The sequence below is a fragment of the Gossypium hirsutum genome, chromosome D05, assembly GCF_007990345.1.
Source record: "Gossypium hirsutum isolate 1008001.06 chromosome D05, Gossypium_hirsutum_v2.1, whole genome shotgun sequence".
Lineage (NCBI taxonomy): Eukaryota > Viridiplantae > Streptophyta > Magnoliopsida > Malvales > Malvaceae > Gossypium > Gossypium hirsutum.
This window is the reverse complement of record NC_053441.1, coordinates 64,246,901-64,271,473: the sequence shown is the minus strand read 5'-3', so window position 1 is coordinate 64,271,473 and position 24,573 is coordinate 64,246,901. Positions and strand designations below refer to the sequence as shown.

The following is a 24,573-nucleotide window of genomic DNA, read 5'->3' as shown; positions in this document are numbered from 1 at the left end:
TTTTAATAACATTGATTAAAATATATTTATATGTTTTTCAAATATCATTAATTTTTTAAATAATTAATTAATTAAAAAAAATTAAAATTATAAAAATATTACAATATTAATACACACAAACAACTCAGACATCGCGCGGGACTCCAAACTAATTATAAGATTGGATTTATAAAATTGGTTCTACAAATTATTCATAGTTAATAATATTTCATAAAAAAAAGTAGGCCAAAAGTAAATTATTCACAAAGCGTAATCATTAGGATAGTAATTATATTCTCTTGTAATTGTAAAAATCTGTATTTTCTTAAACGTGTTTGGCTGACAAAGTATAGTTACCTTGTAGTTCTCTATGTCATGTTTGGCAATACAAATTATAATTACACGGTTATATGATTTATATTTTTAAAAAAATATTAATTATCATAAAAAATTATTAAACAAGTAAGAAAAATTAAAATTAAATCATTATATATATTATGTTAGTCCAAAATAGTAGTTGATAATACGATTACTACTAGAAATAACAAGAAAAACAAACATTATATGCAATTTTATCTAATTGAAACACTAAATAGTTTGTAGCTCGAGCCGAAGCCAGAAAATTTTTTTTAGGGGGGCCAAAATTAAATTGTATATTTTTACGATAGTAAAATGCAATTTCACCATTTTAATATATGTATATCTTTATAATTTTAAATGATTAAATCAATTTTTTATCATTTTTAAGGGGTCAAAGTGCAATTTTACTTTTACTAATTTAAATTTTATAAACTTTGAAGGGGCCTAAATAAAAAAAAATTATTTTAGGGGGGATCGGGCCCTGGCTACGCCCCTGTTTGTAGTTTTAATTATAAAAACTTATATGAACTTAATTTAGAGAAAAGATTATGACAAGATATAACTTTTTATAATATATAAATTAAATAAAAAATAATATAAAATTTATTAATATATAACCTTTATAAAAAATTATAAAATACTACCTTAATTTTTTGAAATAATTTTCTTAATAGATAGAATTACTTAAATTATTTCTAATATCTTTATTAATCAATTATTTTTTATGTTGTTGCATAGAAAATATATTTTATGTTGAAAATCATCTTTTCCTACAAAATTATAATTATAATTTAATTTATTTAATTTAGAAATAATAGTTTATATATATATGTTTTAAGAAGAAAAGTTTTAATCGTAATTTAATTAAAACTAAATAAATTTCAAATAAAAAAGGATATATATCAAATTTATACATGAACTTTAATCCAATGTGCAATTTGATACATGAACTTTAATTTGGTATAAGTATACATGTGAAACTTAAATTATGGTCATATATATTCATGAAACTTTGGTTTTGTTTCATTATATCGATACGAAATTGTACTAATTGGATCAAATCAAAATTTTATTTATAAAATCGCACAAAACCAAAATTTATGCATGTAACAGGTTTAAAAATTTATATCATTAATGGATTTTTTTTGTTTCTAATTTTTCTTAAATTCTCTTATATTAAAATTTTATGTATTGTTAAATCCCTTTCTTTTTAAATTTATTAAAATTTCATCTCATTCTTTAGTTTTTAGTTTATCCACCTTAATCCTTAATGCAATTCTGATTTTTTTATTTAAGTCCTTATTATGTAGGTTTCAATTCATTCAGTTTGGTCCTTGAAAATGCCAAAAACGACACACATGCATAAATCAAACTAAAGTGTCATCCAACACACTCCTGTGGATGACATCCGGATTATTCAAACCAAATGATAAATCAATGTTCTCCTGAAGGAGTCAATGGGCTAACCGATGCGCAACCCCATTAACCAACCTATAGGCATAATGAAAAATCACATAAACAAAGGCAAAACCAAACATCAAAGTATGAAGTTTATTAACAACAGAAAAGCAAATGGACTCAATAGTAATGTGGTGGAATCCATGCTCCCTACCCATCCTAAGACCTCCAACAATAAGGCCTTAGCTGAATGAGCATTATCAAGCTCCATCGAGACGTTGTGCACAACAGGCTCCTTTGAAAATCTAGGCTGCATCAACATTGATCTTGAGCTGCTCACCAAGCAAGGCTTCCCACCTCAGAACTCTTGGCCTCCTAGGCAACATGGGGGAGCAAATGAAATTGTGAACTCTCAAGTCTTTCTGGGTGGTCGGGGCACTACTAAGATCATCTTGTGGTACCATTGCCTTTCCTTGAAAAAGCTCCATGTCCTAGCATGCCATAGTTACCAGAAGACCACCAAGAGGCTTGTGAAAGCCTAAGTCCTACTAATTGAGACCTACAAAGTTATGAATGGCGAGAATCTACCAGTCTCGTTTTGGATAAAAATGAGAAGTAAACAGATAACAGCTAAACACACGCAAGCACACAAAATAATCAAGTTAAAGCCATCACGATTTAGAAGCCTTGGCTGGTTTTTTCATGCTAGTGGAAGCGGTCATTTCTTTGGCCTTTCCTGAGGGTGCAGAGGTGGGTTTAAATTTGAAGTTACAGGCCTCCATAACAGAGTAACTGTACCAATCCAAAGCTGCCCACCACTCTAATTCTCCTCTGATTTTCTTCAGGAGATCTACACTTTCATTGTCAAATGGAAGTTGCCTCAAACATGGGCACCGAGATACTTCGATCTCTATAGCAGAAGAAAAGGGCTTGGTGTAGCGGCAAATGGTTTCCAGACTTGGCAAACAAGTCAGAGAAAGCATCTTTAACTTTGGGAAGACTTTGAATAGTACCCTCCCCTCACTTGTATCTTGTCCATCTCCTGCTATCTCCTCCTCACTTATAACTTGTTTCATAGACTGACAGTCGAGAATTGTGAGGATCTCAAGATTTCTAGCATAAGCAAGGCAATTCAGGTTTGGCAACAGTGGGCAAACACCTACGTGAACCTGACGAAGGTTGTGAAACTCATCCCGATATGAAAATCTGATTTCTCGAAGTGAACAACAACGAAATATCTCAAGTTTCCCTAAATTTGGTAACGCATGGACAACACGTAGTGAAGTCAATCCCGTGCAATCGATAAGTTTTAATTTTCTAATGCATGATCGTTTGGAGTATGAGCTGAATATCTTTTCAACAGAGGGGTGACAAAATATGGTGATACAAATCTTATTCATGCAACTAAATCCCTCCAACACCTCCAAGAAAGCAAGTTCATCATCAACTGAAACTTTCACTTCATCAAAGTACTCCATCACCCCATTCATTTTACTATACACCTGCAACAGTGAAAGACAAGACATCACCTCCTTCGGTGGGATCTCTTTAAGATGCGTAGTATAATCCAGTAACAAACACCTGAGGTTTCTCAAATTCGAAAGGCCCGTAGGTAGCTTGGTTATGCTTGTTAATGACAAATTTAGGTACTGCAGGATTCTCAATCTTCCAATCTCCGGAGGCAACTCAACCAATTCTTGATTACCCGATAAATCTAAAGCTTTCAAACCAGTCATGAACTCGAAGAAGCCACCAGGAAATGCGTTGACCAGTGTATCTCTTATGAGCAGAGTCGAGAGATTAGGGCAAGTTGGTGGGTAATGGATGATCTCTTTGTCACTACTACCCCACACGGAGACCCAACTTGAGTCTGCCCATTTGCTGAACTCTTGATCGGTAAGCGTCCCACTTCTTGCTACCAAAACCTTGTTCTTATTTTTCTCTTCGTCACGGGCTAGCCACAGTGCCATGTCTCGGATCATTTCATGCATCCAAACAGATTCCATAGATTCATCACCTTCCAGCAAACATGAAAGCTTTAAAGTCCTAATAATGAATTCTCCTTGCCTGCGTGGATTTGTTCCATCTAAAAGACCCTCTCCTATCCAAATGTCGATAAGCTCATCGACGCTAATCGTGCAGTTCTCTGGGAATATAGAACAATATAGAAAACATTTTCTAGCGATTGGAGAGGTGAGGCTGTCATAGCTAAACTTGATAGGAGGAAACACTAAATCTCCCATACCTGAAAATTCTGATGGGTAGCTTTGTAACATCTCAACTGCACAGATCCAATCATGGTAACTCTTCCTACTAGCCATGACGCTCCCAACAGTGAGCAGTGCAAGTGGCAAACCACTGCACCTTGCGGTAAAAATTTCAGCCAACTTCGGAATCTCTGGATTAGAATTTAAGATGTCCTCCCCTACCGTCATCGAAAATAAACTCAGGGCTTGTTCTGGTGGGAGACATTCCACTTTAATTCTCCCTTGAGCTCCTAAGTAACCGCACAACTCCTCCGAACGGGTAGTAAATATTATTTTACACCCATTTCCCTTGTTTGGTAAGGGGATGCCTAAACTGGTGAGTTGGGATTTGAAGAACCCCTTCCGCACATCATCCAATAGCAACACAAACCTTGTACGGCTCAAGAGCCTGGATATCTCACACGCTCTGTCGTTCTCGTTTGAACACTTTTGCCATGTGTCATCTGAGATCTCCAATTTCCTCCGAACGATATCTTGAAATTCCTCAACTTTTGTTGCTTCGGATTGTGTAACCCAAATCACGCTATCAAACACAGGGTCCCGGATAGAGAATTCATTGTTGATTTTCTTCAAGAGGGTTGTTTTACCAACCCCACCGATTCCGTATAAACCAATAATCCCAACGTTTCCATCCTCAATTTTTTCCCATACGTCTTCAACCTTGGAGTCTAGGCCAACGGTATTCTCCATAGGAAATTGAGCCATCATCTGAGGGCTACCCGGGGCGGTGGAAGGGGATGATAGGGGGGACAGCCTTCTAGTGAGTGTTGCAAAATACCCATTCTGTAACAGTTCCTTCACTTCTGCTGTCTTGTTTAACACTTTCTTCCCTATCTTGTAGGCTTTCTGCAAATTCCTGGGACAGCAGCCAAGACATTTCCTCTCAACCTGAAGATTTCCTTCATGGATAAGGGCAATTACTTGCTGCTCAATAGTTTCTACTTTGCTCAACCATTTTTCCACTCGCTTCGTGACCATCTCCCGTTGTGACCTCACACCCATCTCTACCCTTATCCTCACATCATCTCTGTGGTCACTGAGGTCATCCATTGCAGTTCTCAACTCTTCTAGGCGTTTGCCGAGGTGTTTCACATGCGCCACATGCTTAACACCGAAATCCCACAAACGAGCGACGATGTCAAGGACTGGGCTCACGAGATCCATTTCTCAACGATTCACTAGAGTTTATCACCAAGAAATGAATGGAAGAGATGACATCGATAATCAAATGAAGCAAAGCTAGAACTGATTTTAACAAGTTCGGCGTTATCAATATCACAAACCTTCAAGTTGGTTTATATTATTATATTTTACAGCTAATCAGTGTCGGAACCGCCAGCGGGCAAAATGGAAATTTTTTTATTTAGATACTTTATAATTTATAAAATTTTAAATTAGTAATAGTAAAATTACATATTCACATCTTAAAAATAATTTTTTTTATTTTATTTTTTAAAAATTATAAAGATATACACTGCCCAAAAAAATTAACTCTGCTACTACAGTTAATATATATTATCACTAAATTTGTAATAATTTGGTACTTCCACGCTAGCACTTTAGTTTATTTAATATTTTTTATTAATTTTTATTTTTAAAGATTTTTTATATATGTTTAACATGTGGCATTCTAAGAGGTTGATGTATGTCACCACTGAATTGGCTATCAATGTTAGATCAACCCAGATTAACAATATTAGTGCAGATGCACTAAATTATATGACAAAATATAATATGTAAATATTGAGAGTTATATTTTTCAAAATCAAAACTAAATTGACACAAAATATAAATACTAAGGATTAAAGTTGTTATTATACTAATATTAAATTTCACCATATTAACTGGCTAATATAACTAAAAAAGATAACTTTAAATAATTAAATAATTATTTTGTGATTATTATTAAAATAGAAACCAAAATATCTACCATTAATAATCCCATTTCCACATTGAGATAAATATATTTGAATTAAAAAGAAAAAAAAATATAATTATCATGAAATGTGTTTTATTTTTATTTTGATTAGTGGGATTTAACACTTACTGTTATTATTATTAAAAGAATAAACGACACCATAATCACTAAACCATGAATAATGTCGAAACTATTTTTTCGATAAAAGGGTTGACTTTTTATTTAAAAACGAAAACGAAAATGGGAGTTGCCACCAATCTTTTTTGATGAGGTGTGATCGGGTCACCTCGAAAAGTGGTTATTTTTTTATAAACGACTTGATTTATTAAAACAACGATTTTGGTCCACAAAATTCAAAAAGACGAGTTTGGGAGTCGGTTACGTACAAGGAAGGATTAGCACCATTGTAACGCCCAAAATTGGTACCTAGTTGATTAATTAGTGTCTTAGAGTCGAGAATTGAAAACTTTGAAGAGATTTAAAATATGATCCTTTATTAAAATATTAAAAATTTTCGAGAAAAGAGGCACCTTTCACGTTAATCGAGAAAGATAATTATATCCAGTAAGTTAAGACACAATCGAGAAAAGGGCCAAAAAATTACTTATTTGAAGGATATTCAATTTGATTATTCGGGTTTGAAAAAGAAATCATGTCCCGTAAGTTAGAACATGATCTTTTGCTAATTCCTGAGATCTTTTAAAAAACTCATGTTTGAAAAGATTCGTGTACTTGGATTCATCGAGAAAATCAAAACCCGTAAGTTAGGGTACGATCTTTTCGAATCAAAATACAAGGTTTTACTTGTTTTAAAGTCATGTTCTATGTATCGAATAAAATTAATCTAACGCAAAATGGCAGAAATAAAACTCGGTGTTAATATGCGTAACAAAACAATAATGAATACAATGATGTAATCATAAATAATACGAGCAACAACAACAAAAATAAGATAAATAAAAAAAATAAAAAAGGACAAATCAATAACATACAAAATAACAAGTACATAAACACATAAAACTAAAATGTCTTTAAAATAATATGGGCACATAAATAAAAAAGTAATCGTCAAGTAAAACAATAATAATAAAGAAAGTAAATAAAAATTATAAAAATATAAAATATGTATATATATATAAAACAAAGTTTGAAATTAAAAAAAAGTATAAATGAGTAAATAATAATAATATTAATAATAGAATAGAAAATAATCTAAAGTTTAAAAAAACAAAAGAAAAAACACAAAAGATATAAGTAATTACATAATAATAATATATAATAAGATAAAAGATATTTAAACTTAGATAAGTAAATAAAATAGAAATATAATAACAATAATAATAAAACTAATGACATAATATGATAATATAATAGTAATGAATAAGTAAATATAAAAAGAAAATACAAGTATGATAGTAACTAGATTAATTAATAAGATAACAAAATAACAAAAAAATGGACTAAATCGGGATAAAATGAAATTTAAAGGTATAAATTACAAATAAAAAAAAGAGCCAACTAGAATGCGCTGAAAAAGGGCAAGGACCGGATGGGAAATTATTCCCAGCCCTTTAAACGGCGTCGTTCCATGCGTTTTTCCTTTTAAAACGGTCTAAGGACCAAATTCAAAGAAAAATGAAAATTTGTGGCAAAATTAAAAAACGTAAAAAAAGATAGGACCCAATTGTAGCCAGCCTCAAAAGCGAAAGGATTGAGAGCGCAAATAGCCCCTTTGTCCAAAAACACGCGGATCCTAAGTGGTTAGAGTTGGGTCGGTCCGATCCAGGTCAAAACGACGTCGTTTTGGGGCTTTTTGAACTCCTCCAAAATAGTGCCGTTTTAACACTCTATATAAGTTAAAAAAATTTCAAAAAAAATCATTTTTCTCTTCTTTCAACAAAAAAAATAATTTAGAAACCCTCTCTTCTCTCTTCCTGCTCTCCAAAAATTCGGCTAAGGATCTGGCCGAGAGCCACTGCACCAGCTGCCAGTCGCCAGCACCATCGTGCACGGCGGTGTGGAGTCGAAAAGTTTCATTTTTTTCTCCGATGCAGCCCTTCAACCCCACCGAGTACTTCGGCGACGGCAAATAGGTAAAAAAGCCTTTCTTTTTATTTTATTTTATTGCTATTTTGAAAAAAAATGTAAAGTCACCTTTGTTTCTTTATTTTTTTTGAATCTTTTTATTTCTCCAAGAAAAAACCCCCTTTTTGCAGAGATTACATTTGGTTTTTTGTGTGTCTTCTTCCTTGTAGGTAATTGACGGTGGCGTGGCAGTGAGCAGGTGGCGATGGCAAAAGGTAGGTGCACCACTTGCACTGATGATGCGACGGCGGCGACGCTAGGCTAACTAGGGTTTCAGGAAGCTGAAACCCTAGTTTGACTAATGGGTTATTTGTTTTGGGTCTAATTTGGAGTATTGGGCCTGCTTTGGGTTAATTTGGTTGTACTGGGCTGATATTTTGGGTTTAGGTTTGGGTTTCAATTGGGCTATCTGATATTGGATCTGTTTGTTATTGTTTTGATTTGGGTCTGGGCTGAATTGGCCTACAACAAATAAGATTTTTATTTTGTTTTTATCAACCGACTATCAAGTGACATTTTCTTAGTTGGTATAATAACAACTTTAGTTCTTAACTTTTATATTTTGTTGTCAATTTGAACTTGGTTCTATATAAAAATTATAAAAGAAATCAAATTTACGTAAAAATAGAAAGTTCTATATAAAATTTCTGAAAAAATAAAATCTCAAAAATGTTGTTGTTGAAGAATTAATATGTGCGGAAAATAAAGAAAAATATTATTCAATAGAATCTAATAACAAATTAAAAACAGAATAAATAAATAAAAATTAGATCATTACATGGTTCCTAAATGTTTCTCGAAACAAAATTAGTAATATCTACAAGTCAAGTTCCATGCCCCAGAAAGACATCTAGAACAGATATTACAAAGACTTGCGAAATCAAATTTGATGCCATTTTTAAGCAAAAAAATACAAAATATACCACAAAGTGTTTTTTCAAACTCAATTAAAAAATTCCATTAATTTAAATTATTTTTCAAAATCCAATTTGTAAAAATAAAAATTATATTCTGAATATTTTCTTTTCTTACAACGAAAAAACCTTATCAAGCAACAAGACGAGTAAAAAAACAGAGAACCAATAATTTTGCTTAACGTTGGGTATTGAATATTTCTATATAGATAACACAAAGAAATTTTGGAAGGTTTAAAAGTAATTTTCCCATATTTTCTCACTTTATATATTTTTGAATATTTTGTTTTATTTTTCATTTTTAGAATTGTCTAAATTTTAAAAAAATAATTTTTATCATTTTATATATGGTCAGAGTCAAATTAACAGAAAATATAAAACTAAGAACTAAAATTATTATTATATCAATTGAAAAAATATTACTTAATTGTCATACAACAAAAAAACAATTTCGGGTAAGTTTATTGAATAATATAGTTGTGTAATTAAGATTATTCAAGTAAATTAATTCGTTTAACTAGAGTTAAATCAAAATTGGAGTATCTAAAGGTGGTTAAAATTTTGTCCATAAAGGAGTCGGCGGGCTCAAATATTACTTTACTCAAAAGGACTCAACGATTTATGAGTTCTGAAGGATAGTGGCGGATCAGATACATGACAGGCAAGCTTACAGATTTTTGAAGTACCTCCTGATTCTGTGTCTATGGCTCTTCAAGAAGATAAAACATTTAGTGTTTTTTAACATTTGAGTTTATGTAATTTTATTTTATTTTATTCTCACTTTTAATTTATTTAAGGAAAATATAAATTGGTTGACATGGCATGTTCTTCTTTGATTTAATGTTGTTAATAACAGGGTAAAAGTGATAAAAATTTGAAAACTTCAAGGACTAAATTGATAAAGAAAGTTCTTTAAATACTAAAGTAATGATTGGGTGTAACTTTGAGGGAAAATAGTACATTAACCTTTTAATAAATTAATACAAACTATAAAAACAAGTTGACTCAAATATATTTATATTTAGTAAATTGTTAAACTTAAAATATATTTTTAAATAAGACATATTTTAATAACATTGATTAAAGTATATGTTGGGGATAAATCTGTGTATGCAACAAACAAGAATGATAAAGAAAAATTGAAAAGATCGAATATACAGATTTACATGAAAAATTTCCTCTAAAGAAGAGGACAAAAAACCACAGGCAAAAGAGATTTCACTAAATGAGTAAAAATCGAAAGAGTACAAGATAGAAATAATCTCAATAAACACCCTAAACACCGAAAGAACAAAGCACTTTGACTAAAAACTTGAAATTATCTAAGACTCACAAAACTCTCTCAATCTCAAAAACAATAAAGATGATTAATCTAAATTACAACAACTCCTTTTATAGGCTAAATTCGTAGGTTAAATACAATTAAAATAACCCTAAACTAATAAGAGTTTAACTGGAAAACAATAGTAGAGTTTAATTAGGAGAAGAAAACCCACTTGAATTGGAAAACACGTCGCAACATGGCAACGTCGTATGTCCCTCGTCGGGACGTCATTCTTCGAGTCGTCGGGATGTCGAGTGTCGCATCGTCAAGATGTCGGCTCTTTCTCGTTGCAACTTCGATTTGTAAATACGAGACACACTCCACAATATATTTATACGAATTTCAAATATCATTAATTTTTTAAAATAATTAATTAATTTAAACAAAAACCAAATTTATAAAACATTAAGATATTAATATGCACAAACAACCCGAACATCACGCAAAAATCCAAACTAGTTATAAGATTATATTTATAAGATTGTTTCTATAAATTATTCATAGTTAATAATAGTTCATAATTTTTTTTACTAATATTTAAAAAAAATCATAAATATATTATAATACTTTTATACCATATAAAATATTTTTATAATAAACTTTATCGTCGTAATTTTATAAATACACATAAATTATTTTTATAATATAATAAATTTTTAGTCATACCCATCGCAAGCACTCATATACATTCATGCTTATATATAAAAAGGAACAACTGAAACTTATACAAAACTCGTGGCCAACATCTACCTCCTTAATGGGCCTACAGAATGCAGATGATTAGTTACTAGGCTCGCTCCAGTAGATACCTTGAAGAAAAAAATTAAAATTAAAATTTAGTGCAATTACCTACATAATTACTCTAACTATTACCCTCCCTTTAAGAATTTGAAAGTGTAACCGGAGTATTTCAATTATATTCAATTCAGTAGGATCTATCAATTACAGTAGTTATCTAAATATACCACTCTTATATAATTACAGATAATTACGTCTACATCTAATTACTAAGTGGTTTTTTAAATAATACCTTAATTTTTTGAAATCATTTCCTTAATACATAGTATTACTTAAATTACTTCTAATATATGTATTAATCAATTATTTTTTATGTTGTTGCATAGCAAATATATTTTATGTTGAAAATCATGTATTTCTACAAAATTATAATTATTATTTAATTTATTTAATTTAGAAATAATAATATATATGTGTAATTATACACATGAAACTTGAATTGTGGTTCATATATATTTATAAAATTTTTATTTTGATTCAATTACACGTTTAAAGAAATGCATGCATGCATTTATTTTCATATTGAATTAATATAATTGTTTGTGGATGCAATATGTCAATGCAAAATGGCGCTAATTCGATAATGTTAGTTAGTTATTTGTGAAAACTGGGTCAAACAAAAATTTATGTATAAAATCGCATAAAATCAAAATTTATGCATGACGTTATATATTAGATCAAATTTCTTTTGAAGTTTATTAAAATAATAAATATGAAGGTTTCCTAACATATATCAGATTTAAATTTTTATATCATTAATGGATTTTTTGTTTTTGATTTTTTTATACAATGCTTAGAATTATTCATATCTCTTCTCAAACCCTTAAATAGGAGGATAATGCATTTCTGCGAACTCAAACCCGCATCCTTCTGCATTGATAATAATATCGATGTGAACCGAGCTAAAACTCAATCGACTTTTTAATTTTTTAAAAAATTCTTCTATAGACTAGTTTGACAACAACTTTAGCTAAGATTTAATCAAACATTTATTTAAGTTGATGTAATTTTTATCAAAATAAATTATATTCTGAATTTTTTTCCATATAACGAAAAAGCCTTGTCGAGCAACAAAAGAGATAAAAAAAAAACATAGAACCAATAGTTTTGCTTAATATTTTTCTATATTTTCTTAAAGAACATGTATTGAATATTTTTATACAGAAAACACAGAAAGAAATTTTGGAAGGTTTAAAAGTAATTTTTCCCTCATTTTCTCACTTTATATATTTTTAAAATTTTAAAATTTTCTAATTTTTAGAAAAATAATTTTAGTTTTTATCATTTTATATATGGTTAGAGTCAAATTAAGAGAAAATATAAAAAAATAATAACTAAAATTATTATTATACCAATTAAAATAATATCAATTAACAGTCGTATGATAAAAAAAACAATTTTGAGTAAATTTATTAAATAATATAGTTGCGTGATTAAGTTTATTAGAATAAATTAATTCCTTTAATTAAAGTTATATCAAATTTGGAGTAATTATTAAAAATGTGAAAGTGACATATACGCAAAATAATATTTTATATAGGATATAATATTTTACAATTGTTAAGGTTAAAAAAAATTAAAATTAAACCGATGTAATGGTTTGATGGTCAAGATTGTTTACTGTTTTAGGTGTGGTCTAAGTTCGAGTCATGCAAGTCGCATTTGTTGTTCGAATTTTTTCCTATTATTATAATTGTAGTTTTCTATGTCATGTTTGGCAGTACAAATCGCAATTTTATTTAATTGGAACACTAAATAGTTTGTAGCTAGGGGCAAAGCCAGAATTAAATTGTATATTTTTACGATAGTAAAAATATAATTTCACCAGTTTAATATTTATATCTTTATAATTTTTAAAGGATTAAATCAAAATTTTATCATTTTTAAAGGGGTCAAAGTGCAATTTTATTTTTACTAATTTAAATTTTATAAACTTTAAAGGGGCTTAAAAGAATTTTTTTTCATTTTAGGGGGATCAGGGCCAGCCACCCCTCCTAACTATGCCCCTATTTGTAGCTTTAATTATAAAAACTTATATGAACTTAATTTGGAGAAAAATTTATGCTAAGTTATAACATTTTTATAATATATAAATTAAATAAAAAATATTATAAAATTTATAATATATAATCATTATAAATTTAAAGTGTAAAATAATACCTTAATTTTTGGAAATAATTTTCTTAATAGATAGAATTACTTAAATTACTTCTAATATCTTTATTAATCAATTATCTTTTATGTTGTTGCATAGAAAATATATTTTATGTTGAAAATCATCTTTTCCTACAAAATTATATATATGTTTTAAGAAGAAAAGTTTTAATCATAATTTAAAAAAACATATTATACAATAAAAATTAAATAAATTTCAAATAAAAAAAGAAATATATCAAACTTATACATGAACTTTGGTCCAATGTGCAATTTGATACATGAACTTTAATTTGGTGCAATTATACACGTGAAACTTGAACCGTGGTTCATATATATTCATGAAACTTTGATTTTGATTCAATTTCACATTTAAAGAAATGAATGCATATATTTATTTTCATATCGGATAATATAATTGTTTGTGAATGCAATAAATCAATACAAACTGGTGCTAATTCGGTAATGTTGTTAGTGAATTGTGAAAATTGGATCGAATCAAAATTTTATATATAAAATCGTACAAAATCAAAGTTTATATATGACATTGTATAAGTTGATGTAAAATTTGTTGAAATAATAAATATTAAGTTTTACTAACATATAACAGATTTAAAATTTTATATCATTAATGGATTTTTTGTTTCTATTTTTTTCTTAAATTCTCTTCATAGATTAGTTTGAAAACACCTTTAGCTAAGTTTATGTATTTTTATAGATTCTAAAGAAAATTACATGTTTTAGAAACCCTAATTTTTTTATTAAGGGTTTTAAAATGCAGTGTTTAAATAAAAACATGAGTTATTTTCATGTTAAGTCCCTTTCTTTTTAAATTTATTACAATGTCATCTCTTTTTTTAGATTCTAATTTATCCACCTTAATCCCTAATGCAATTCTGATTTTTTTATTATTTAAGTCCTTGTTATGTAGGTTTCAATTCATTTAATTTGGTCCTTGAACATTCCAAAGGTATAATTTTCATAGTATTTCTAAACTATTTTTAATTTGTATGATTACTATTTTACAATTTTTAAAATTTTGCATGATATTATCACTAATTAGTCTTAACAATTTAGAGAAATTTGGTTTCCTTTTTTCCCTAATATTAATAGTAAAAATGTAAAAAAAATTAAAATAATATATTTTATTTAATACATACAATATAGTTAATATATATATATGCAAATTTCCACATCAGTCTTTTTCTCTCTTTTCATAGTTCTTAATAGTTTTATTTTATTTTAAGAAAAAAACCCAAAAACGACATACATGCATAAATAAAACTAAAGAGTCATCGTACATAATTTGGTGAATGACATTCGGAAAATCCAAACCATAGGCATCTTGAAAAATCACATAAACAAAGTCATCACAAAGTCTATGGGCCTCCTCAATGAGTTGGCAGTACAAAGGTAAAACCAGACATCAATTATGATGTTTATTAACAACAGAAAAGCAGATGGACTCATTAGTAATGTGGTGGAATCCGTGCTCCCTACCCATCCTAAGAGCTCCAACAATAAGGCCTCGGTCCATCGAGACGTTGTGCGCACCACCGCACCGAAGGCTGCAACAGCCTCCTTAGAAATCTAGGCTGCATCAACATTGATCTTGAGCTGCTCACCAAGCAAGGCTTCCTACATCAGAACTCTTGGCGTCCTAGGCAACATGGGGGCGCAAATGAAATTGTGAACTCTCAAGTCTTTCTGGAGGGTCGGGGCACAGCTAAGATCATCTTGCGGCAACATTGCCTTTCCTTGAAAAACTCCATGTCCTAGCATTCCATAGTTACCAGGAGACCTCCAAGAGGCTTGTGAAAGCCTAAGTCCTACTAATTGAGACCTGCAAAGTTATGAATGGCGAGAATCTACCAGTCTCGTTTTGGTTAAAAATGAGAAGTAAATAGATAACAACTAAACACACGCAAGCACACAAAATAATCAAGTTAGAGTCATCATGATTTAGAAGCACTGGCAGTTTTTTTCTTGCTAGTAGAAGCGGTCATTTCTTTGGCATTTCCTGAGGCTACAGAGCTGGATTTAAAATATTTGAAGCTACAGACGTCCTTAACAAAATCACTGCCCCAATCCAAAGCTGCCCACCACTCTAATTCTCCTCTGATTTTCTTCAGGAGATCTACACTTTCATCGTCAAATGGAAGTTGTCTCAAACATGGGCACCGAGATACTTCGATCTCTATAGGAGAAGAAAAGGACTTGGGCAAGCGGCAAATGGTTTCCAGACTAGGCAAACAAGTCAGAGAAAGCGTCTTTAGCTTTGGGAAAACTTCGTTTCTTACTATCTCCTGATCACTTATAACTTGTTTCATAGACTGACAGTCTAGAACTGTGAGGATCTCAAGATTTCTAGCATAAGCAAGGCAATCCAGGTTTCGCAACAGTGGGCAAACACCTACGTGAACCTGACGAAGGTTGTAAAACGCACCCCAAACTGGCTTTCTGATTTCTTGAAGTGAATAACAACGAAATATCTCAAGTTTCCCTAAATTTGCTAATGCATCGAAAGCATCTAGTGAAGTCAATCCCATGCAATCGATAAGTTTTAATTTTCTAATGCATGCTTGTTTGGTGTATGAGCTGCATATCTCTTCAACAGAGCGACCATAAAATATGGTGATACAAATCTTATTCATGTGACTAAATCCCTCCAACACCTTCAAGAAATCAAGTTCATCACAAACTGAAAATTTCACTCCATCAAAGTACTCCATCACCCCATACATTTTACTATACACCTGCAACAGTGAAAGACAAGACATCACCTGCCTCGGTGGGATCTCTTTAAGATGCACAGTATAATCCAGTAGCAAACACCTCAGGTTTGTCAAATTCGAAAGGCCCGTAGGTAGCTGGGTTATGCTTGTTAATGACAAATTTAGGTACTGCAGGACTCTCAATCTTCCAATCTCCGGGGGCAACTCAACCAATCCTTGATTACCCGATAAATCTAAAGCTTTCAAACCAGTCATGGACTCGAAGAAGCCACCAGGAAATGCGTTGACCAGTGTGTCTCTTACGAGCAGAGTCGAGAGATTAGGGCAAGTTGGTTTGTAACGGATGATCTCTCTGTCACTACAACCCCACAAGGAGACCCAACTTGAGTCTATCCATTTGCTGAACTCTTGATCGGTAAGCCTTCCACTTCTTGCTACCAAAACCTTGTTCTTATTTTTCTCTTCGTCACGGGCTAGCCACAGTACCATGTCTCGGATCATATCATGCATCCAAACAAATTCCATAGATTCATCAGCTTCCAACAAACATGAAAGCTTTAAAGTGCTAATTATGAATTCTCCGTGCGTGCGTGGACTTGTTCCATCTAAAAGACCCTCTCCTATCCATAGGTCAATAAGCTCATCGACGCTTATCGTGCAGTTCTCTGGGAATATAGAACAATATAGAAAACATTTTCTAGCGATGGGAGAGGTAAGGTTGTCATAGCTAAACTTGATAGGAGGAAACACTTGATCTCCCATACCTGGAAATTCTGATGGGTAGCTTTGCAACATCTCAACTGCACAGATCCACTCATGGTAACTCTTCCTACTAGCCATGACACTCCCAACAGTGAGCAGTGCAAGTGGCAAACCACTGCACCTTGCGGCAATAATTTCAGCTAACTTCGGAATCTCTGGATTAGAATTTAAGATGTCCTCCCCAACCGTCATAGAAATAAACTCAGGGCATGTTCTCGTGGGAGACGTTCCACTTTAATTCTCTCTTGAGCTTTCATGTTACCGCACAACTCCACCGAACGGGTAGTAAATATTATTTTGGACCCATTTTCCTTGATTGATGAGGGGATGCCTACACTGGTGAGTTTGGAGTTGGAGAAGCTCTTCTGCACATCATCCAATAGCAACACAAACCTTGTACCGCTCAACAACCCGGATATCTCACACGCTCTGTCGTTCTCGTTTGAACACTTCTGCCATATGTCATCTGAGATCTCCAATTTCCTCCGGACGATATCTTGAAATTCCTCAACTTTTGTTGCTTTGGATTGTGTAACCCAAATCACGCTATCAAACTCATGGTTCCGGATAGAGAATTCATTGTTGATTTTCTTCAAGAGGGTTGTTTTACCAACCCCACCAACTCCGTATAAACCAATAATCCCAACGTTTCCATCCTCAATTTTTTCCCATACGTCTTCAACCTTGGAGTCTAGGCCAACGGTATTCTCCATAGGAAATTGAGCAACCATCTGAGAGGGCCTTTCAGTGTAGGCAGCAAAGTCCCCGTTCTTTAACAGTTCCTTCACTTCTTCTTTCTTCTTTAACACTTCCTTCCCGATCTTGTGGGCCGTCTGCAAATTCCTGGGACAGCAACCAAGACATTTCCTCTCAACCTGAAGATTTCCTTCATGGATAAGGGAAATTACTTGCTGCATAGTAGTTTCTACTTCCCTCAACCAGCTTTCCACTGGCTTCGTAACAATCCTCTGTTGTGACCTCACACCCATCCTTACTTTTTCCTTCACTTCATCTCTCCGGACAATGAGGTCATCCATTGCAGTTCTCAACTCTTCTAGGCGTTTGCCGAGGTGTTTCACATGCGCTACATGCTTCGCACCGAAACGCCACAAATGAGGGACGATTTGAAAGATTGGGCTCAGGAAATCCATTTCTCAACGATAATCAAAGGAAGCTAAGTTGGGAGTAATTGATGGTTCTCTAATCAACATGCAATGAAAATAATTAAAATATATAAAAACAATTCATCAACTTGTTTTTTCTTTTCCGGAATATACAGTGGTATTCATTAAAAACGTCCAACCAAGCTAGGGTCAGGGAAATGATAACAGCAACTTTTTAGTGGGGACTCCTTTACAAAAAGCTTAAGTAGGATTATATTATTACAAAATTTTTTATATAGGTTGTGCCTACAACTTTAAATTTGTATTTAGTTGGTATTTAAATTTTCCAATATGCTTGTTACTTGAATTTATGTTCGGTCACATAATTTGGTACATTTATGTTAATATCGTTACTTTGTGTAATATTTTTTATTAATTTTTTTTATTTTTAAAGATTTTTTATTTATGCTTGACACATGATATTTTGAGAGATTGTTGCATGTCACCATCAAATTGGTTATCAATGTTAGTCCACTGATAACTAAAAAGACAATTGAATAGTTGGGTGACAATTTTGTAACTTTTCAGATACTTATTAGGTGACTAAACTTTTAGCTCATTTGTAGTGTGACTTTCATGTATTTGGCCCATTCTTCTTATTCTTCTTCTTCTTATATTATTATTATAAACTACACCATTAATCACTAAACTATGAATAAGTTTCGTATAGTGGTCATTTTAGTCATTGAGAGTGTAGAACTCGTTTGACGAATCCATGAAACAGCATAATTTTGAGAGGGTGAGAATGTTGTAAGTAAGAGATAAGATGGTTGTAAGGGTTGGTTAAGAAGTTAAGCTAATGGGCTTGGGAAACTTTGTTGAGGGTAGACTGCTATAAGTCACAACTAACGAGATCTTTGAGTGAGGCGAGCTTGTAGGCTAAGTCATTGAGATATCCAAATTGGTTCGTTAAAACGGTGATGGACGATGAGGGCTTGTAATTGTGGGGTGAGAATATGCGAAATAAGTTTTATTTTGGTTTCAGTCTTCGCCTTTCTTTTTTCATAAACATAAAAAGGTTTTAACAAATAGAAAACATAAAAAAAAACTACGTTAAAGAAATGGAGAATAGAAGAAAACAGAGGGAGAAGCAAAAGAGAATAGAATAAAAAGAAAGAAAGTTAAAATAAGATAAAGCAAAAAGATTAAATTACTCAACACAAACAAAAAATGGAAGCGAATTGTATAATTTAACCTAAAATTTTTGTTTGAAATGATGATTTAATTTGTCACGTCCATTATACCGTTAACGGCAATTAACGGTTCAGTGACTAAAATGTTACAATATATTAACGTAAGTGACTAAAACGTAACATCTTGAACATACGTAATTAAAATGCAATCTAAAGGTAAATAAAAGTGACTATTCGGATAAATTACCCTTCTTTCTAGTATTATTCTTTCTTTTCCTTCCTTTTCCATTTTCCTTAGCTTTTCTGTTTCTTTTTTATTTTTTCCTTTTTGTCATTTTCCCTTCACCAGACGCTGCTTGTCGGCCACAATTCATTAGCGACAAATCTAAACAAAAGTTCACTGGAAAAGTCCCCTTGTTCCGCTTTTCCATCCATTGAATTGGATTTTCCAAAAGATTCCTCGACTTCCTTAGATTTAAAATGGAAATTTCGGCTTAACCCAAGTTGCATCTTCTGGAAAACTATTGCTCAATTAAACACTTCAGTCACTGCTCTGTTTTTCCATTTAACCGTGTGCCTATCGAGCATAAGAATCGGTTCCTTTGCAGTAGTACCATCCGCATCAAGTTGTGGTAGATGTTGTAGAGTTAGTACATGTTTTCTAGTTGAGATACGAGGAAAACAGGGTGCTCAACAATCTGGTATGGCCTGAAATACTTGGGGTGCTAACTTCATATACTACTTGTTTACCAAGGATTTTTGTCGATATGGATGGAGTTCGACCTATACAACCCCCCCGCCGATCATACTACCGAGCAGTGCAAATTGAATTGCGGCATCCCTAGCCTTTAAGGTTCTGTCTCGCATGGCAAATAAAGCATGTGTATAGGTGCAGGTTGTTCGTAAATAATTTCATGAGTTGTCTTCGTAGCAGTGTGAAATGATGTGTTGTACCACCACTAGGCAAGTGGAAGCCATTTTCACCAATCCCTTAGTCGCTCCCCTGATACGCAACCAAGATATGTCTCAACACTCCTATTGACTACCTCGGAAAAGCTCCTTCCAAAAATGTGCTGTCAAAAATATTGTGTTGGTCAGAAACTATACTTTGAGGAATCCCATGTAGTTTGTAAACACTGTTACGGCTTGGGCTACACTTGTTGTCGTAAAAGGGTGTTCAAGAGCAATGAAATAACTCTACTTACTAAGCCTGTCGACCACCACCAATACAACACTCTTCCCATTAGATTTAGGAGCACCGTCGATAAAATCTAACGAGATATCAATCCACACAGCAATTGGTACTTGTCAAGGTTGCAAAAGAGCACGATATTTTAAATCTACTCTAGACCTTGTAGCCAAGTATTTGTAGTTCGAGTGGTCAATTCACTTTGAAGCACTAGCACGACATAAAAAGCAGCAGTAGATATTTGAGAAAGGGCATTAGCTACTGCGTTAGAACAGACAACTGCGAATCTCACTTTAAAAGAGGAGGAAGCGTACTTGGTTTTGGGTCCTGAGGATCTCACCCCGATTAATATTGATTATAAGCTTTGTCTTGTCGGGAAATTTTTGGGTGAAAGAGCCATAAACTTTGCGGCTATGGAAAGAACCCTTGTTATCTTTATGGCGGCCACTCCGGGGTGTTAATATTAAGTCGATGGATGGGAATGGGTTATATTTGATCCAGATTTATCATGTTGTGGATCTGAAGAAGATGATCTCTAGTAGTTCCTGGTCTTTCAATAACTGTTTTCTTCTAGTTCACAAGTTCACCCAGGGCGGATTCCCGGATTCAAGTGCATAATGACTTTTTCTATAACTTTGGAGGGCAAAATGAGTCATTATACCAATTGATGCCCAACTGACTGAATTAGATCTTGATTAATTGTATCTACCATTTATTTTTGGTTTTATTCATAAATTGGCTCTTAAACTATACCTTAATTCTCAAATTGATCCCTAAATCTTTTTAGTCAATAGTGAACCTTTAACTATCAATTTTATCCCAATTTATCCTTAAATGAAACGAAACTAATAGTTTGAGGACCACTTTTGATTAAAAAAAAACTTCAAAGCAAATGAAATCTTTTGTCACTAAATTAATGACTTAATTATATTCACCATTTATTAAAAAAGCATCAATAAAAATTTATTTTTTTAACATAATCTCATTATAAGTTCTTATCATATCTGCTTTTTTGATACAACGTTAAAACTATCTATAGCCCCTCCCAACCCTTAAATAAGAGGACAATATGTTTCAGCCAGCGCACTTGAACTTACATCCTCCTGTACTGACAACAATACCGATACCAATCGAGTTAAAACTCAATTCTATTAAGATTGGATATTGCAAATTTCCATTTATATAATATATATATAATGGTACGTAACAAAATAAAAATAAAATGATAATTACATTCATGATCATAACTATTCTCACCCCCACATTTAAAAAAAAAAAACCTAATTCTAGATGACTCTGCGCAAAATCTATGAACCAATTGGTCGAATGACTGTAGCAACATGAAGTAATTTTGCTAAGAAAATTTCAGCTATACCATTACATGAACTACAAGAAGTGTACTTATGAAGAAAAATATTTTCTTCCACTAAATGAAAGAAAAATAATACACTTTATATATACTTATATATCGAAATAGTTTTTATTGACTTTCTTTTATTGTGTATATGAATATAAATCACGAACCTTAAAAGAATTCGTAATCGAAATCAGGAGTAGTTACACATTCCATAAACACAAAACTCGTTGGGAGCGCACCGGTGATTGCACCCACCGCAATGCCTTTTATCAAACGAGACGTTGACGCACTCTCCCCGGCAACAAACCTCTGTGTACTTGCACTTGTTATGGCAGGCCCCGCAATTGTTGCTGTCCGTTACCAAGTCCACGCACTTATTGTTGCAACAAGTCGAGGTGGCGCCGCAAATCCCCTCGTTGTTCTTGCAGTGGTTTGCTGCTCTTGGGTTATTAGCTTGAAGGAAACGGCTCACTCTTGTCGATGGCAATGGTGATTGATCTGCCATTGCCATTGTTATGGTGAAGCTTAGAGCTACGGTGATGATAATTTTTGTGAGTTCCATTTCCTTCTTGAGTATTTTTCTTTTTGGGGTGAAGGAAATGGAAATGTTCAAGGCTTGGATTCTAGGGGAGCTTGTTGGCTATATATATTGAGAGTTTTTGGTAAAGGAAATGAGGGGAATGAAACCTTGGGTACTTAATTTATAAGAGAAAAAAAAACTCAGATTTAACTCGATTGATTTATGTAATTATTCCGAAATGAAATTTAATAAAAAATTATATTTGATGTATAATTAATGTAACATGTAAATTTGTACACGAATAGTAAAAAAATAGTGATCCTTCTAATAATGTCGTTTTTGAAGTTTATGGTAAGACATATTATACTCTAAAAAAATTTGGATTTAAACCTTGAAAATGACAGTTGCGAACTTTAAAAAGATTAGTCTCTATTAATCGAATCCGATTTTTTTCTTGTATTTTAAAATAATTTTTAAAAATAAAAAATAAGCGGAGTTGACCAAAGTAACGAGAAAATAGGTAAAAAGGTGGGATGTGATGCATGCATGGAGGGTGTTGGAATTGGGGAGATTAATTCATTAAAAAATTAGAAAATCTAGGGTTTATTAGTTTTTAAGCAAGTTTAATTATTTCTCATTCATAGATCCCAAGTTAGGATCATAAATAATTAAGGGTTTTGTTTAATTATTATAACTCGTCACCACTTTTTGTTTAATTTTTAATTATTAAATTTAAAATATTAAATTATGCTATCAACATCTGTATTTTACGAAAGTTTTGAATTTAATCCTTACACGTAATTTTTAGTTCATATACTTTTTGAATGATAACTGTTAAATTCATTAAGTTAAATTTTGCTCCTTTCAAAATCTGATGTGGCTAACATATTATATCATATGTATAATGTCATGTCCGTTTGTTATTTTCATATATTACTCACTAAAAATCCTATTAATTGATTAACGGCCGTCATTTGCATCAAAACTAAAATTTTAAAGCTAAAAAAGTATAAGGAATTAGAATGATCTAATTGAAGAATATGAACTAAATCTACAATTGTACGGATAGGACTAGTAATTGAACTTACCCAAATGAGCTTAACTACCACTTTTGAGTCAAAACCAAAATTGATCAATTTAAAAAGTATAAGGATTAAAATTTATTAAATTAAAGTATAGGGACTAATAACAAAATTTAACAAAATATAAGCATATGCTAGTGCTATTATCACATCACATGGTAGCGTAGAAAGTCAAAGCGGGGGGCAATTTTGACCATTTCTAGAACCATTTAATGAACCCCCAATAAAAATGTGCTCCCATATGGCTGGCTTGAGGAAATTTAGCCATGCCCTCAGGCAAAGCAAAGGAAATAAAATTAAAATAAAAAGACGGTCCAAATTTTCTTATCAATTCACACTATTATATTTAAAATATTCGGTACTATAAAATTAGAAAAAAAAATAAGATTGCATATGAAATAAAAAAAAAAGTATATTATTAGTGTACTAAATATTAATTCTTATATTAATTACGATAAGTATAATGAAGAAATCTAACCATATTTAAAGGATCGTTAACTTTTAAAACAATAGTGTTACACGTTAAAGTATGAAAATTCGTTCGATATTTGAAAATAAGGGGAGAATAATCGGGAATGATATCTAAATTAGGCTTCTTTTGAATGGACAATGAGATTAGCTACTATAGCAAAAGAGAGGTGAGATATGTGTTTGAATCCAATCACAACTGTAACGATGAGATGAGAATGAAAAATGATTATTAAGGACATTAAGTAAAATTTGATGTATACGTAAAATTAAATAATTAAAAGATATATGTTGAAATAAAATATTTTAAATCAATATTACAATTATTAAAAATAAATAGTTAAAATTATATTTTTTATATTAAATTATAAAATGCATATTAAAATTGTATTTATGTTAAATAATAACTTTATTAATAAATAATTAAAAGTTTATAAAAAATCATAAATTATATTATTTATTTATTATTATATTAATTTTTAAAATTATTATTATTCATATAAAATTATTTAATTATAAATATTATTTTTTATCAATTTTACAATAATAAATTATATATATTAAATTACTATACAAATAAAAATTATACACGTAAAATTCTAATTGTAGTTCAAATGTATACTTGAAGTTTTAATTTTAATTTTAATTTAATCATACACATTTAAATAAATAAATACATTAATTTATTTTTATATTAAATAAATATAATTATTTATGTATGCAATATATAAACATAAAATGATGCTATATCCCAATAAAAGGTCCCCATTCCGTCTCTTAGAATTTTATTATATAAGTCAAGTAATTGGGTTGGATTTCGGATCGAATTTTGAGTCGGATTATTTTTATTATTATTAGAAAACAAAATGCAAAAGGAAAAAATCCCAACAATATTATATAGAAGCAATCTAGTATGCATTAAAAAGAACATTTTCTATTTTATAATAATAAAAAAAGACATTTACCT

General features: G+C 31.4%; 2 protein-coding genes and 1 long non-coding RNA gene across 4 annotated transcripts; 1 reads left to right on the top strand and 2 right to left on the bottom strand.

Moving 5' to 3' along the window:
• Positions 1 to 1,702: 1,702 nt before the first annotated feature.
• Positions 1,703 to 17,979, bottom strand: LOC107902193 (probable disease resistance protein At5g63020). 2 transcript variants are annotated; one of them, XM_041092521.1, is made up of 2 exons: positions 17,410 to 17,979; positions 1,703 to 4,696 (listed from the first exon to the last, which is right to left on the bottom strand). In XM_041092521.1, the coding sequence occupies exons 1-2, from the start codon at positions 17,843 to 17,845 to the stop codon at positions 2,409 to 2,411; spliced, it is 2,724 nt and encodes a 907-aa protein (XP_040948455.1). In that variant the 5' UTR covers positions 17,846 to 17,979; the 3' UTR covers positions 1,703 to 2,408. The 2 variants fall into 2 exon arrangements, with proteins under 2 accessions (XP_040948455.1, XP_016683903.1); XM_016828414.2 differs by lacking the exon at positions 17,410 to 17,979 and having other exon boundaries at positions 1,703 to 5,292.
• LOC121216990 (uncharacterized) lies at positions 7,838 to 8,501 on the top strand. Its single transcript, XR_005913191.1, has 2 exons — positions 7,838 to 8,015; positions 8,178 to 8,501. It is a non-coding gene; the product is annotated as an uncharacterized lncRNA (long non-coding RNA).
• Positions 17,980 to 21,389: 3,410 nt separating the features above from the next.
• LOC121216989 (stigma-specific STIG1-like protein 1) lies at positions 21,390 to 22,190 on the bottom strand. Its single transcript, XM_041092520.1, has one exon. It carries the CDS (start codon positions 22,096 to 22,098, stop codon positions 21,727 to 21,729), a length of 372 nt encoding a protein of 123 aa, XP_040948454.1. The 5' UTR covers positions 22,099 to 22,190; the 3' UTR covers positions 21,390 to 21,726.
• Between the last annotated feature and the right edge of the window lie 2,383 nt (positions 22,191 to 24,573).

Coding starts and splice junctions, on each gene's coding strand:
- LOC121216989 (XM_041092520.1), bottom strand. CDS start 22,098: ATGGAACTCACAAAAATTATCATCACCGTAGCTCTAAGCTTCACCATA.
- LOC107902193 (XM_016828414.2), bottom strand. CDS start 5,168: ATGGATCTCGTGAGCCCAGTCCTTGACATCGTCGCTCGTTTGTGGGAT.